The sequence below is a fragment of the Poecilia mexicana genome, unplaced genomic scaffold (assembly GCF_051168715.1).
Source record: "Poecilia mexicana isolate PSO_F unplaced genomic scaffold, ASM5116871v1 scaffold_12, whole genome shotgun sequence".
Classification (NCBI taxonomy): Eukaryota; Metazoa; Chordata; class Actinopteri; order Cyprinodontiformes; family Poeciliidae; genus Poecilia; species Poecilia mexicana.
This window is the reverse complement of record NW_028263381.1, coordinates 23179554-23192915: the sequence shown is the minus strand read 5'-3', so window position 1 is coordinate 23192915 and position 13362 is coordinate 23179554. Positions and strand designations below refer to the sequence as shown.

The following is a 13362-nucleotide window of genomic DNA, read 5'->3' as shown; positions in this document are numbered from 1 at the left end:
ATACAAAAGCAGCTCATTTAATTTAAATTCCACATCAAATAACACCTTTAAATGTACTTTGTCAGTAAAATCTACACTTCTTTCAGAAAAAGTTAAATGTATTTTTATGAAAATGTTTTTGGCCCAAAGGGCAGTGATGCTGCTTCACCATGTAGGATCTGAACGTTTTCTTGTGGATTTACTTTTCTGCCACTGATTTGGTTCCAGTTCTGGACCAGGTCCTCTTGCAGGAGAACTCCTTGGGATGGAGGACCTCTACAGCCGGTTCGGTCAGTCCCTGACTGTCCTGGTCGACCCGGAGGAAGAGGATTGGTGGATGGAGGACGAGGAGGCGGCTGACGACGGCTTTGTAGACGGGGAGCTGGAGGACCTGACGGTGCCCGTCCTCTATGAGACCCTCAACACGTCCCCAGAGGACAGCGGCGTCTCCCTGGCCTTGCCCTCATCTTCCTCAGGGCCATCCACGTCGTCCAGCCAGGGAGCGTCTCGGCTGCTTCTGCAGAACCCTCTGGGTCCAGCATCCACTCCAGGTCCCTGTGAGTAGATTGCTCATCAGCTGCAGTTCTACTCATTCTGTTTACCTGCTAGCTTGTATTTTAATTCTTCTCTGCAGGCTCCAGTTATTGGCCCTGATGGCATCCCTGGCTGGGATGAGGTGCAGGACTTGGCTGAGTACCTGGTGTCTCTCTGTCAGCCGCTCTACCTGGAAGAGCACCAGGTCACAGAGGTCATCCGCCTGTGGGCTACTCTGCCAGATGGAGACCAGAGGAGGCTCCATTACCAGCCAGCATATCAGCCCAAACTGGCCCACGGAGCTTCAAGCCTCCCAAGAATCCCGGCGTCACACCTGGAGTGGAGAGTGTGAAGAGGTGGCTGATGGGCCATCGGGGTTCCTGCCCAGTGGCCCAGCACCAGTCGGCTGGTTGAGGCCAACCAAGAAGGCCGGTGTAAGGCTTCCTGATGGACCAAAGTCCTGACGGACGACCACCACATCCGGGACCTGGTCCTTGGCAGCCGGCCCCTCATGGAGGCCACAACGCTGCAGCTCTTCGTACTGAATCAGAGACCCTGACACAGTGGTCAGCATGGTTTTATTTTATTTATTTACAGACATTTTAAAGAAATGTACTGCAGTTAGTTAAGACGTTTTTGTGACTGCAGGTTTAATCGGAGGGAGAAAACCCAGGAGCTGAGCGTTCTGACCCAGGGCCTAACCACTGATGACCGTATCGCTGTAGCCAGCTCACAGCTTCCTGCTCCGCAGGAACCTCTGGGCCAGACACCACCAATATCAGGGGCCACCAGGAGCCTGTCCTGCCGCCAGACAGGGCAGGACAGGCTCCCAAGGCTGCAGCCAGGCAGAAAGCCAGCCAGTGCCACGGCGGTGCGGCCCATCGTCCCTGCAGTGCCACTGCCAGCTCCAGTGCCAGGACTTGTCCAAGGACTCCAGATCCAGTAAAGCTAACGGACTGCTTTACTAATTCAAGAAACTGAATAGTGTGGTTGATACATTCAGCCTTGTTTGCTTATTTCTTATGTATTCACTTTAAAGGGTTGTTTTATACAGTTCTGAGACAGCGCGGTTGCACTAAGTGTGCTAAATGCTGAAAGTTAACTGTGCTTTGTCAATGTGCATTGCCCTTGGTTTACTACTGACCAGTACGGTTTATTAAACTGGTCAGTTCAGTGAAACATAAATTTAAATGTGTGAACATAACTTGACAATCCGAGTTTTAAAATGGTAACCGGATCTTATAAAAACTGATCACCACTGGCAATATTAATGCGAGATCCAAATAGTGCCGGAAATTCGCTCTTTATCTGATAAGGGACTAAATATGATGTAAGATTTAGTGAGACTTTATAAAGTTATCCATCCCAGTTAGAATTGCATATTAAATGAAGAAGAGGAACACCACCTGACCAGATTAAGGACGTCGAAAGCAAAGTTGCGGATGAATACCATTTTTTCCAAGACCTGGATCCCAAAGGCGGCATTTTTTCTAAATGCGAAGCGGCTGGAGCCATAGAAGTAAGGTAAGCTGCATTTGTCGTTTTTTATAATGCCATCCATTATTTAAATATGTTATGAGCTAAAAGTTCGTGTCTCTGTTACATGTTTAAACACAGGACATAAAACAACAGCTTGCTAACTGTCGAGGGCAGGAGTTAGCAGCTAGCTAAACTCAGTATGCTACTCGGTTACGCTTATATAACTTTTCTTAAGAGAAAATACAAGCAGCTACCACGATTTTTGTATTGTAAACTTCCTCAGAATCACATATGTGGCGCTTGGTCAAAGTTTTGCATCAACGTGCTGACTGCAGGCTAAAATCTATAATTTGTTGGAACTAAGGTGGAAAAATGAATATGGACATTATAGATGGTCAGTTAACTTGATAAAACATTAGGTAAAGTTCTTAATTGCCTTTAAAGTGCATTTATTTATTGAGATGTATATAAAAAATTGTTTCTGTTATTTGTCAAAAAATGTATTTCTGTGTTTTTTTTGGTCCTCCAATAAATGTCAATACTTCTGCTTCTTGGACAAATATTTTTCTTTTACCCCACATTGGCTGCTCCGGCGCAGGAAATACGGCGGCCATCTTGGATGGGTCGTCCCTCCTACTTTGCTCAATCAAAACAGCAGAAGATGCCTCAGCACTGAGGAACATTGTTGTTCGGATCTACGGACTGTTGATGTGAGGGCTCGACAGACAACATTTCACAAGTAAGATGGACATATTATTGTGTATATATTGTGATTAGAATATTACTTTACTGTATTTACGTCCACCGGCGGGATACCAGCTAATATTAGCTACAGTGCTGCGCTACACCAACATGGTATTTAGCACTAGCTAATGCTACAGCACAATACCAACATAGTACTTATTATATTTAGTGGAAACAAATGCTAACATGCTGCACAAACATGGTATTTAGCAGTAGCTAACACTAAAACGCTACACTAAGGCATTTATCTTAATCTAATGCTAAAGCACTACAATAACATAGTACTTAACAGGAGCTAATGCTAACGCGCTACACCAACCTGGTGCATTTCTTCAAGCCTCAATAGCAGCTCATGGAGGAGTTTGATCTGTTCACATTTCATCTGTCTGATGCCATACAGTCATGACAGGTAACATTTTTCACAAATATGTAAAAATATATTTTTAATAAAAATTACACACTGCAGCTATAAATGCCTGAATTTGTTCAAACTACTAATTCTGCACATTTATGTTTATAATGTAAATATTTAAATTTGAACAGGAAAAGAACAGAATGAGCAGCAAATGAACCAAATGCAGAAGAAGAAAAATGTTTTTATTTCTCTAAAACACATGAAGAAAAACTGCAGCAAATAAACAAAAGGAAGATTTAATATTCAAATCTGACGAGTTTAGAAAAATAGGAGCCGACAGAAACAGAAAATGTTCAGAGAGAAAAACTGATCAACATTTCAATGAAATCTGATGAATGAGAGGAAAAAATAAGAGAAACAACATCTTGATATTCAGTGTGAAGCTTTGACTGGAAACAAACAGGAAAACATGAGGATCCTGGAATAATCCTGGAATAATCCTGGAATAATCCCAGCTTCTATCTTCAAAGGACTGGAAGAAGAAAAAGTTTCCAAGGACTCAATCAGAAAAGTTTCACCAAGAAATAGATTGTAGAGATGAACTATCTGTTCAACAGTGAGAGAGTTTCTCTGACAGGAGGAAAATCTTTAGACTCAAATCAGCAAAGAAACACTGAAGAGGAACCAGGAAACCAGAACCCAGGAATCAGAGGTTCAGTGAATGTGGTGTTGAAGGTGTGGAGGAGGATCAGTGAGTCAGAGGAGACTCTGTAGAAGGACAGAATGCCAGCAGGACAGTCCACATACACTGATACTCTGTTAGAGACGGAGGAGGAGGAGGAGAGACGAGTTTCTATGTTATTGTGCCAGACAGAGAAACCATGAACATCAGAGCAGCTCAGACTCCAGGAATGATCATTATATCCAAACAAACAGTCTCTACTGTTTCCTTTCCTCCTGATTCTTCTGTAACTCACTGATATATCAACATCTCCTCTCCACTCGACCTCCCAGTAACAGCGACCAGTCAGACCAGTTCTACACAGCAGCTGATTATATACATCAAATCTGTCTGGATGATCAGGATATGACTGAAGCTCCTCCACATATGTCACCTTCCTGTTGTCTTCAGACAGTTTGAGTTTTCTGCTCACTGTGTTTGTGTCGATGGTGAGTTGACAGGAATCTGATGGAGAGAACAAACACAATCCAGCTGCAGTTATTGATCATTTATTGATCTTTGATGATGATCCTGAATGAGTGATGTGACCGTTTGAAGATGGTTGAATGTGAGCTGCTTTGTTATCATGAATCAGATGAAAAACACACTTACATCTTCTCAGTCTCCATGGACCTGGTGTCAAGAATGGGCCTCCAGCAGGCTCCACCCTGAAAGGAGGAGGGGGGTCAGACCATCAGTCTCTTTCAGCAGCAAACATGGACATTACATGTCTCTCAGACACACATTGTCCTCCACTGAGACAGGAACAGTCCAACATCTGGATTGCAAACTGCAGTGGATGTAGGAAGGACAGTTGGTGCTGCTGCAGCACAACTCATTTCTCCAAACACAGGAAAAGCTCCAACAGAGAGGAGAAAGGAAATCCCTCAGTAACAACCTGAAGAAACTCACTGAAGCCTAAAAGGACATCAGGAAACTAAGGAAACATTTCTGGAAGCTCAACCTGATTTAATAATCAGCATTAAAATCCAATCAATCTAAACTCTGATCAACACCTGGATACCTGCTCCATCCACACTCCCACACACAGATGAAGGAATGAAACACTAAACAACCTGCTGCTGAAAACCTGCTGTGGCCTCACTGGAATATCCAGAAATACAAACATTAAAAAGGAGAAGCTGCATCACATTCAACAAAGAGTTCAACAAGAACCAAACATTTGATCTCTGAGCTCAGACTCACAAACCAGGGAGAGGCTTCCATCATCACACACCTCTGACAAACACCTCCAACCTTTCAGCACTTCCTCTACCAACCAGCACCACCAGGTGGCGCTATACACACTTGTGAGTTTAGTTCCAAATCTTTATTTCTCTCTCTGAACTTTTAAACATCCATCTGACCAACATGGAGTTACTTTTCTTCTCATCTTTGCTCCTTGGGGCTGATTGGTCTGGAGCTCCATCAAATATTGTTTTAAAGTCCTTTCTGTCATCAGTAGATCATCATGGAAATCTAACTGAACTTCACTTTTATTCATTTAGTCAGAGTCCCTATTAAACTCTATTAAATCCATCCCACTCTTTCATTTTCCTTGTGAGCCGTTCTTAGTCAGGAGAATATTCCAGAAAACTGGGTTATGATCTCTGCCTCCAGCTATTTCTCTTCAAACTAAATGTTTCCCATCAGACTAAAGACGTTTCTCCTCTTCCTCCTCTATCAGACCTTCTCTGCTCCTGCAGCAGGTTCCTCCATACCTGAGAGCTTCCAGTCTCCAGTCTGGATCCTTCAGTCCAGCCGACAGCAGCTTCACTCCTGAGTCTCCTGGATGATTGTAGCTCAGGTCCAACTCTTTCAGATGGGAGGGGTTAAAGGTCAGAGCTGAGGCCAGAGAAGCACAGCCTTCCTCTGAGACCAAACAGCCTGATAAGCTGCAGACACACAATTCATCACATGATGAGAACATTGAGGTAGAGCCCAAGGTCTAAACTGATGGATGGATAGATTTATAACATGTGGAATAAATAAGACAGCCAAGCAGCTGCTGGGATCTGTAATAATTCTTCTTTTTGCTCCTAAGATGCAGCAATTTGTCAAGAGCCCAGAGTTACCTGAGATTTTCCAGGTTGCAGTTTGGACTCTTCAGTCCAGCAGAGAGAAGCTTCACTCCTGAATCCTGCAGGTTGTTGTTACTCAGGTCCAGTTCTCTGAGACTGGAGGACTGGGAGCTGAGAACTGAGGACAGAGCTTCACAGCTTCTCTCTGAGAGGTTACAGTAACTCAGTCTGAGGAGACAGGGAGGAAAATCTGGTATTAAACTATTTATCAGAATTTATTTTTGTCTTCATTGTCAACCATGATCTTTTTAGAAAGGCTGAAGGTTGTGTCTTGTTTCTTGTCTTTATGTTGCCTTTTGTTCAGAACTAGTTTATTCTATAGTTGGACGTCTGGAAGGACTGAACTACAGGCAGCAAGAAGACTTGCAAGGCAAGAGAACTATAAAATGCAACAATGAATGAAATGAATCCAGTGTCAATCCTGAGAATCAAGGCTGGTTGAAGATCAGCATCAGGCTTGGTTTGAGGAAAAACAGCAGCTTGAATCAAAGCAGAGAGAACCTCAGATTTTATCTTTCTTTTTATAACTGTTTGGATGGAGAGATCAAAACCTGAGCAGCAAAAAAGCTGTTCCTTTATACAACAGTCAAATTGGTCGGTAGTAGGATTGTCCTAAAAGTCTTCCAAACAAAAATCCATTCGAGGAAAAAAAAAAAGTATGACACAAATAATGGAGGAGAAAAAAAAAACGCACCAAGACCCCAAACCAAAACTTTGCACTGGAAAAACGTTAACCCTTTCTCACATAGTGGTCACTACAGTGGACAGCTATCTAAAAACCATTTTCTTGTGTTTCTTGTGGATTTTTATGTTATAAATGCACAAAGTCCACTGAAGTGGACACTTGTGCATCAGGCAAAACACTGCCACCTACTGTCCATTTATTGCAAATGCAAGAATTGTTTTGTTTAATCCAATATGGCGAAGAGACGGAAGCAAATCGGACTAACTTGGGAATACCCAGTACCCTCTCCTAGTCTGGAAAACTCTTGCAGGTAAAAAAGATATTGTGACGTTTAGAAACCCCTAAAGGTTAACAATGAGGTAGAGCCCAAGGTCTGTAATAATTCTTCTTTTTGCACCTAAGATGCAGCAATTTGTCAAGAGCCCAGAGTTACCTGAGATTCTCCAGGTTGCAGTTTGGACTCTTCAGTCCAGCAGAGAGAAGCTTCACTCCTGAATCCTGCAGGTTGTTGTTACTCAGGTCCAGTTCTCTGAGACTGGAGGACAGGGAGCTGAGGACTGAGGACAGAGCTTCACAGCTTCTCTCTGAGAGGTTACAGCCACTCAGTCTGAGGAGACGGGGAGGAAAATGTGGTATTAAACTATTCATCAGGATTTATGTTCTTTCAGATCAACAATGTTTTTATTGGACAGAGAAGGAACCATCTGATTTTACACAACCTTTGTATTTGTTGTGAACTGGTTCATTCTATAGTTGGGCCTCCAGCCTTAAATGACAGAACTACAGGTAACAAGGAGGTTGGAAAGAGAATTATAAAATTACACAATTAACTATTTTAATCCATTTCAATGTTAACATAAAGTGGAGGAGTTTTGCTGCTTGAATATGTAACATTATGTTCAGCTGATGAAGGAAGTCTGTTTCTTTGTTGCGCATCCCCCCCAGTGGGACACTTTGAAGAGACAAAGCACCAAAATATAAACTGAAACATGAATATTTACCTCATAATTAGCAGATTTCTACCCATCAACAATACCTGCAGTAACAATGTGTGTCCTTACAGAGCTTTGTTGGAGGCTTTAACCACTGGCAGCAGCCTCAGAAGAGCCTCCTCTGAAGCAGAGTATTTCTTCAGGTCAAACACATCCAGATCTTTTCCTGATGACACTAAGATGAAACCCAGAGCTGACCACTGAGCAGGAGACAGTTTATCTGTGGAGAGACTTCCTGAACTCAGAGACTGTTGGATCTCCTCCACTAGAGAACGATCATTCAGTTCATTCAGACAGTGGAACAGATTGATGCTTTTCTCTGCAGACACATTCTCACTGATCTTCTCCTTGATGTACTGAACTGTTTCCTGATTGGTCTGTGAGCTACTTCCTGTCTGTGTCAGCAGACCTTGTAGGAGTCTCTGATTGGTCTGCAGTGAAAGTCCCAGGAGGAAACGGAGGAACAAGTCCAGATGTCCATTTGGACTCTGTAAGGCCTGGTCAACAGCTCTCTGATGGAGAGACTTTAGTTTAGGTTTATTAAATAATGAAAACTTTTTAAATGTTTGTGTTTCTTTCATCAGGTTGACTCCAGAGTTGATGAAGGTCAGATGAACATGAAGAGCAGCCAGAAACTCCTGAACACTCAGATGGACGAAGCAGAACACCTTGTCCTGGTACAGCCCTCTCTCCTCTCTAAAGATCTGTGTGAACACTCCTGAGTACACTGAGGCTGCTCTGATATCGATGCCACACTCTGTCAGGTCTGATCCATAGAAGATCAGGTTTCCTTTCTGCAGCTGATCAAAAGCCAGTTTTCCCAGAGACTCCATCATCTTCCTGCTCTCTGGACTCCAGTGTGGATCTGTTTCAGCTCCTCCATCATACTTGACCTTCTTCACTTTGGTCTGAACCACCAGGAAGTGGATGTACATCTCAGTCAGGGTTCTGGGCAGCTCTCCTCCCTCTCTGGTCTCCAACACATCCTCCAGAACTGTAGCAGTGATCCAGCAGAAGACTGGGATGTGGCACATGATGTGGAGGCTTCGTGACGTCTTCATGTGGGAGATGATCCTGCTGGCCTGCTGCTCATTTCTGAATCTCTTCCTGAAGTACTCCTCCTTCTGGGGGTCATTGAACCCTCTGACCTCTGTCACCATGCCAACACACTGAGGAGGGATCTGATTGGCTGCTGCAGGTCGTGTGGTTATCCAGAGGAGAGCAGAGGGAAGCAGTTTCCCCCTGATGAGGTTTGTCAGCAGAACATCCACTGAGCTGGACTCTGTAGCATCAGTCAGGATCTCCTTGTTGTGGAAGTCCAGCGGAAGTCGACTCTCATCCAAGCCATCAAAGATGAACAGAACCTGGAAGTGTTCAAAGCTGCAGATTCCTTTGGTTTCAGTAAAGAAGTGATGAACAAGTTCCACCAAGCTGAACTTTTTCTCTCTCAGCACATTCAGCTCTCTGAAGGTGAATGGAAATATGAAGTGGATGTTCTGGTGGGCTTTGTCTTCAGCCCAGTCCAGAGTGAACTTCTGTGTTAAGACTGTTTTCCCAATGCCAGCCACTCCCTTTGTCATCACTGTTCTGATTGGTTGATCTCTTCCAGGTGGGACTTTAAAGATGTCTTCTTGTCTGATTGTTGTTTCTGGTCTGTGTGGTTTCCTGGATGCTGCTTCAATCTGTCTGACCTCATGTTCATCATTGACCTCTCCAGTCCCTCCCTCTGTGATGTAGAGCTCTGTGTAGATCTGGTTCAGAAGGGTTGGACTTCCTGCTTTAGCAATCCCCTCAAACACAGACTGGAACTTCTTCTTCAGACCAGATTTAAGTTGGTCTTGACAAACTGCAGCAAGATGTTCTAAAGTAACACAAAAAGTAAAATCAGAGATGAAACAAAAATACCTTCTTAAGATGATTTAAATAAATGTGATTCCATTTCTTCAGACATCAGTAAATGTGTCATTTATCCATCAGGTCAAATCTTTGTAGAAATCCTCTTACTGCTCTGCAGACGGTCAGCCAGCTCCTCCTGCTTCGTCCTCCTCAGGAAGTTCAGTGTGATCTTCATCACTGCCTCTCTGCTGCTCCTCCTCTGCTCTTCATCATCACCTCTCAACACCTCATCATCCTCTCTCTGAGTCTCTGAGCATTCTGGGTAATCTGGACTCAGAACCTTCTGGATCTTCTTCAGCTCGTTCTTCACAAAAGTGACAATGTTTTCCTCCAGCAGCTGGAACAGAATAATAGATGAAGGAAACATCAGACTGAAATCATGGAGCCAAACACCAGATGGATGTTGGACAGACTGACAGTCCTCTGGTCTACAAAGTGCAGCATGGAGACGACTGTGAACAGAACCATGGAAAAGTAGTTGTTGTTCATGTACAGACCATAAATATGGAGTCCAGCTGTGTTTGATGCTGCTGGGCAGACGGACCACTGGGAACCTCTGAGCTCTGCTGGTCCACTCTGTGGAGGAACCAGGAACAATCAGGAAGGCAGGAAATATTCATCCAGCAATATTTACTAATAAAATAACTAAGAGTGTCACATTAAAGCAGAAAACAGAGCATCACATGAACACAATGCAAAGAAGTTAGAAAGAGGAAGATGAACTACAAGGATGAAGACCAGTAACACCAGAATCCCCAGTAGACATTTTAAAAAGTTGGTGCTGAACTTGGACTTCAAACTGTCCACACTGTCAGCAGATCTGATGCTGGTGGAGACAGAGTCCCAGAGCTTGGGGACAGTGGAAGTGAAGGCTCTGTCCACACAGGTCTTCAGGACAGTGTGGGACATCCATCAGGTTCTGATGACTGGATCTGAGGTGATGTGGACATGGAGGAGCTCTGAGATATGTGGGTGTGTCCATGTGGGATCCTCTCCTGGATGTTCTAGAGGATTTAAAATGGATCCTGTAGATCCTGGAAGCCAGTGAGCTCACATTATATCTGTCCACACAGAGACAATCAGAAGGTAAAGGTCCATGAAGTGATATCTGGATGTGAGCAGTGAACCAGATGATCCAAGTAAAGATTTAATGTTCCTGCTGATCCACTAAGAACCAGCAGAACCTCTGATGGTCCACATCAGCTCAGTCTGGTTGAGTTTCAGCAGATCTCACCAACCACATCATGAAGCTTTCCTTCCTGCTGAACTGATCTCACAATGCACACAGGAACCAAGTCCTGATGGACCAGACTGGTTTACCAGGTATTTCCCAGTGGCTGGTGGAAATGTGTCCCACTGTTAGTCTGACATGGAGCCAGGAAGCAGCAGAACATCATCATCATCATCACCAGAGATGAAGATATGAAGGTGTTTTCATTAGAACAGAGCAGCTGGTTTAGATAATGGATCAAAACTCTGTAAATATAACTGGGAACATCTGAAACTTACTGGTTCAGTTTACAGCAGGTAGAAACAGCTCACCTCTCTGATGGTGGAGATCCAGGATATTTAAAGTTAATGATCTCAACCTTTGACCTGTTGCTCTTAAAGGACACACAGCTGGGTCCTGGTTCTGGTTCTGGTCTGAGTCTCTGATGGATCCTGACAGAAACATAATGATTAAAACTGAATCTGTTCAGTCTGGATGAAGCAGCAAAGAGGAGCAGCAGCAGCTTCATCACCACGTCTGTTTTGGCCTGATATAGTGAACGCTGTGTGAAAAGGGCTGTGGACAGTTAGAGATGGTGACCTCACCTCTGACCTTTGCTCTGGCTCTCATCTTCCCCACACAGAGTGGTTTTAGAGGGAGGGACTCCCTCCTCTCTGTCCTCACACTGATCCATGCTGCTGAATTCACATCAGCTCACACACTTTCTAGCTTCACCTGCAGAGGAAACACACATCATTCATCTGCACATCAACTCTGATCATCCTTTACATCATTAGTGCTGGAAAAAGATCAGCTGCTCCTCCTCTGATTGGCTCTTCTTCTCTGCTTCATATCAGTGTCAGGTGAATGCAGTCAGACAGCAGAGAGGCAGAGGAAGCTGCATCAGCTGCTGCACTTCTACTATCAGTCCACTAGATGGAGACATGGAGCAACATTTACATTCACTTATTCCTTCTGACTGAACATTAAGAACTGAACATGTGCTCCATAAATACTGAATGACGTGACTAAATGAAACACATTTTAACTGTAATATTTCATTTTAACGGAAAAGGCATGAAACTGTTGTGTATGAGTTTATTTCTGGAGACCTGAGGACTCTTTCATGAAAGTAAGATTCAGAAATCCATAATAAGAGATAAAGCCAGACTTGACATAGCACCATCTGTACATTATGGCTTTTTCCGTGTCTCTTTCATCCTCTGAGCTCGGATCCTCTACCAGAGGCCTGGGAGCTTGAGGGTTCTGCGCAGTATCTTGGCTGTGCATGGTAATGGAGAACCAACCGGACATTGTGGTGGTGGATAAAGAACAGAGGAAAGCCATGTGGTGGATGTAGCAATACCAAGTGACCACAACATCAGGAAAAAGGAGCACGAGAAACTGGAGAAATACCAGGGCCTCAGAGAGGAACAGTGCAGCACATTTGAAACATCCAGGAGATCAATATCAGCTCGTTTTTATGAGTACAAGTATAAAGGAGGCTGGTATCGCGCCTGATATAAATCTATTCATTTATGTCATCACATGGACTTATATAAAGTTTTATACATTTTCTTCTCATATATTTAGGCCCGAGCAGCTATCGCTGCGAGAGCCTATTGAAACTGTGCTGTAAATTATTAGGCCCGAGCAGCTAAGCGCTGCGAAGGCCTATTGTTTTTCAAATGTTTATTTTTAGGCCCGAGCAGCTAAGCGCTGCGAGAGCCTATTGAAACTGTACTGTTTCTTATTTTTTTTATCTTCCCAAATGAATTGGCTTTTTGGGGGCTTTATCATATTCAAAAACTCACCAAACTTGGCGGGGGCATAGAGTCCGGTGAAAATTTACGTATTTTAAGGTCCTCGGAAAAATCGCAAAAGAAACGGCTCAAGGGCGCCACCTAGCAACTTTCAAAAGACCCTTTCCTATTCACTTACTTTATCGTAGAGACTTGAAATTTGGTACACTTGTAGAGCTCCCCAAGACACTCTGAATTTACAATTAATGTCATAGTGCAAGTATCACAGATTGTCGGCCATTTTGGATTGAAGTTCCGATTTTGACCCGATTTTGGCCGTTCACAGGGTTCGCATTTGATCGAACTTGTCCTAGGGATTTCGATTGATCGGCTTGAAACTCGGTCAGATCGTTCATAAGGCATGGCCGGTCCAAAGTTATCACAGGTTTGCGTTTTCGACCTTCCTGAAGGGGGGTTACCTGGGGTCAAAGTTCACCTAGTCGCCATGCAAAATAAAACGGTTATAACTTTTACAAAAAAACTCACAGCAGCACCAAACTTTCAGTGATTGATCATCATCGGGTCCCCTACAATACCCAATGGTCAAATGATGACATCACTTAGGCCACGCCCCCTGAGACCAGGAACTGTCATGTTTTACTGTGAACGGTCGCTATCTGACCCCTTTGACCTAATCAACATGAAACTGTGTCATCAGACAGAAAACATGTTGGTGTGTCATGGATTCCAACCCTGTGTGGTTGCCATGGAGCAGGTGGGCGTGGCAGCATGGCGAAGTGACCTGTAACGCCGTGTCCTTACGTTTGGCTGTGGATTCCACAATTTTGAGCCCAGTTGCACCAAACTCGACATGACTGATCCTGGTGGGATGCCTGACGATCCTATGTCGTCATAGTCTGACGTCATCTAAGCCCCGCCCCCTC

At 44.0% G+C, this 13362-nt stretch overlaps 2 protein-coding genes and 1 long non-coding RNA gene across 3 annotated transcripts in view; all 3 read right to left on the bottom strand.

The window, feature by feature from the left end:
* Nucleotides 1-13362, bottom strand: part of LOC148156142 (NLR family CARD domain-containing protein 3-like) — a 159217-nt gene that overhangs the window by 81922 nt on the left and 63933 nt on the right. The window lies entirely within an intron of this gene.
* Nucleotides 3751-9401, bottom strand: LOC148156146 (NLR family CARD domain-containing protein 3-like). Its single transcript, XM_088011329.1, has 4 exons — nt 7640-9401; nt 7012-7185; nt 4425-4507; nt 3751-4277 (listed from the first exon to the last, which is right to left on the bottom strand). Exons 1-4 carry the CDS (start codon nt 9148-9150, stop codon nt 3751-3753), a joined length of 2295 nt encoding a protein of 764 aa, XP_087867455.1. The 5' UTR covers nt 9151-9401.
* The window catches only part of LOC148156145 (uncharacterized), a 35039-nt gene continuing 32574 nt past the window's right edge, over nt 10898-13362 (bottom strand). The window contains exons 2-3 of the long non-coding RNA XR_015764756.1: nt 11282-11411; nt 10898-11128 (exon numbers count right to left, since the gene is read on the bottom strand). This is a non-coding gene — a long non-coding RNA (uncharacterized LOC148156145). The remainder of the gene's footprint in view (nt 11129-11281; nt 11412-13362) is intronic.

Excerpts from the sequence above, each read along its gene's own strand:
- LOC148156146 (XM_088011329.1), bottom strand. The coding sequence starts at position 9,150 with ATGACAAAGGGAGTGGCTGGCATTGGGAAAACAGTCTTAACACAGAAG. Across the intron at positions 7,186-7,639 it reads AAAGCCTCCAACAAAGCTCT|ACTGAGTGGCTGTAACCTCT; the intron begins GTAAGGACACAC and ends CCGTCTCCTCAG. Across the intron at positions 4,508-7,011 it reads TGCAACCTGGAGAATCTCAG|ATGGTCTGACCCCCCTCCTC; the intron begins GTAACTCTGGGC and ends TGAAAGAGACTG.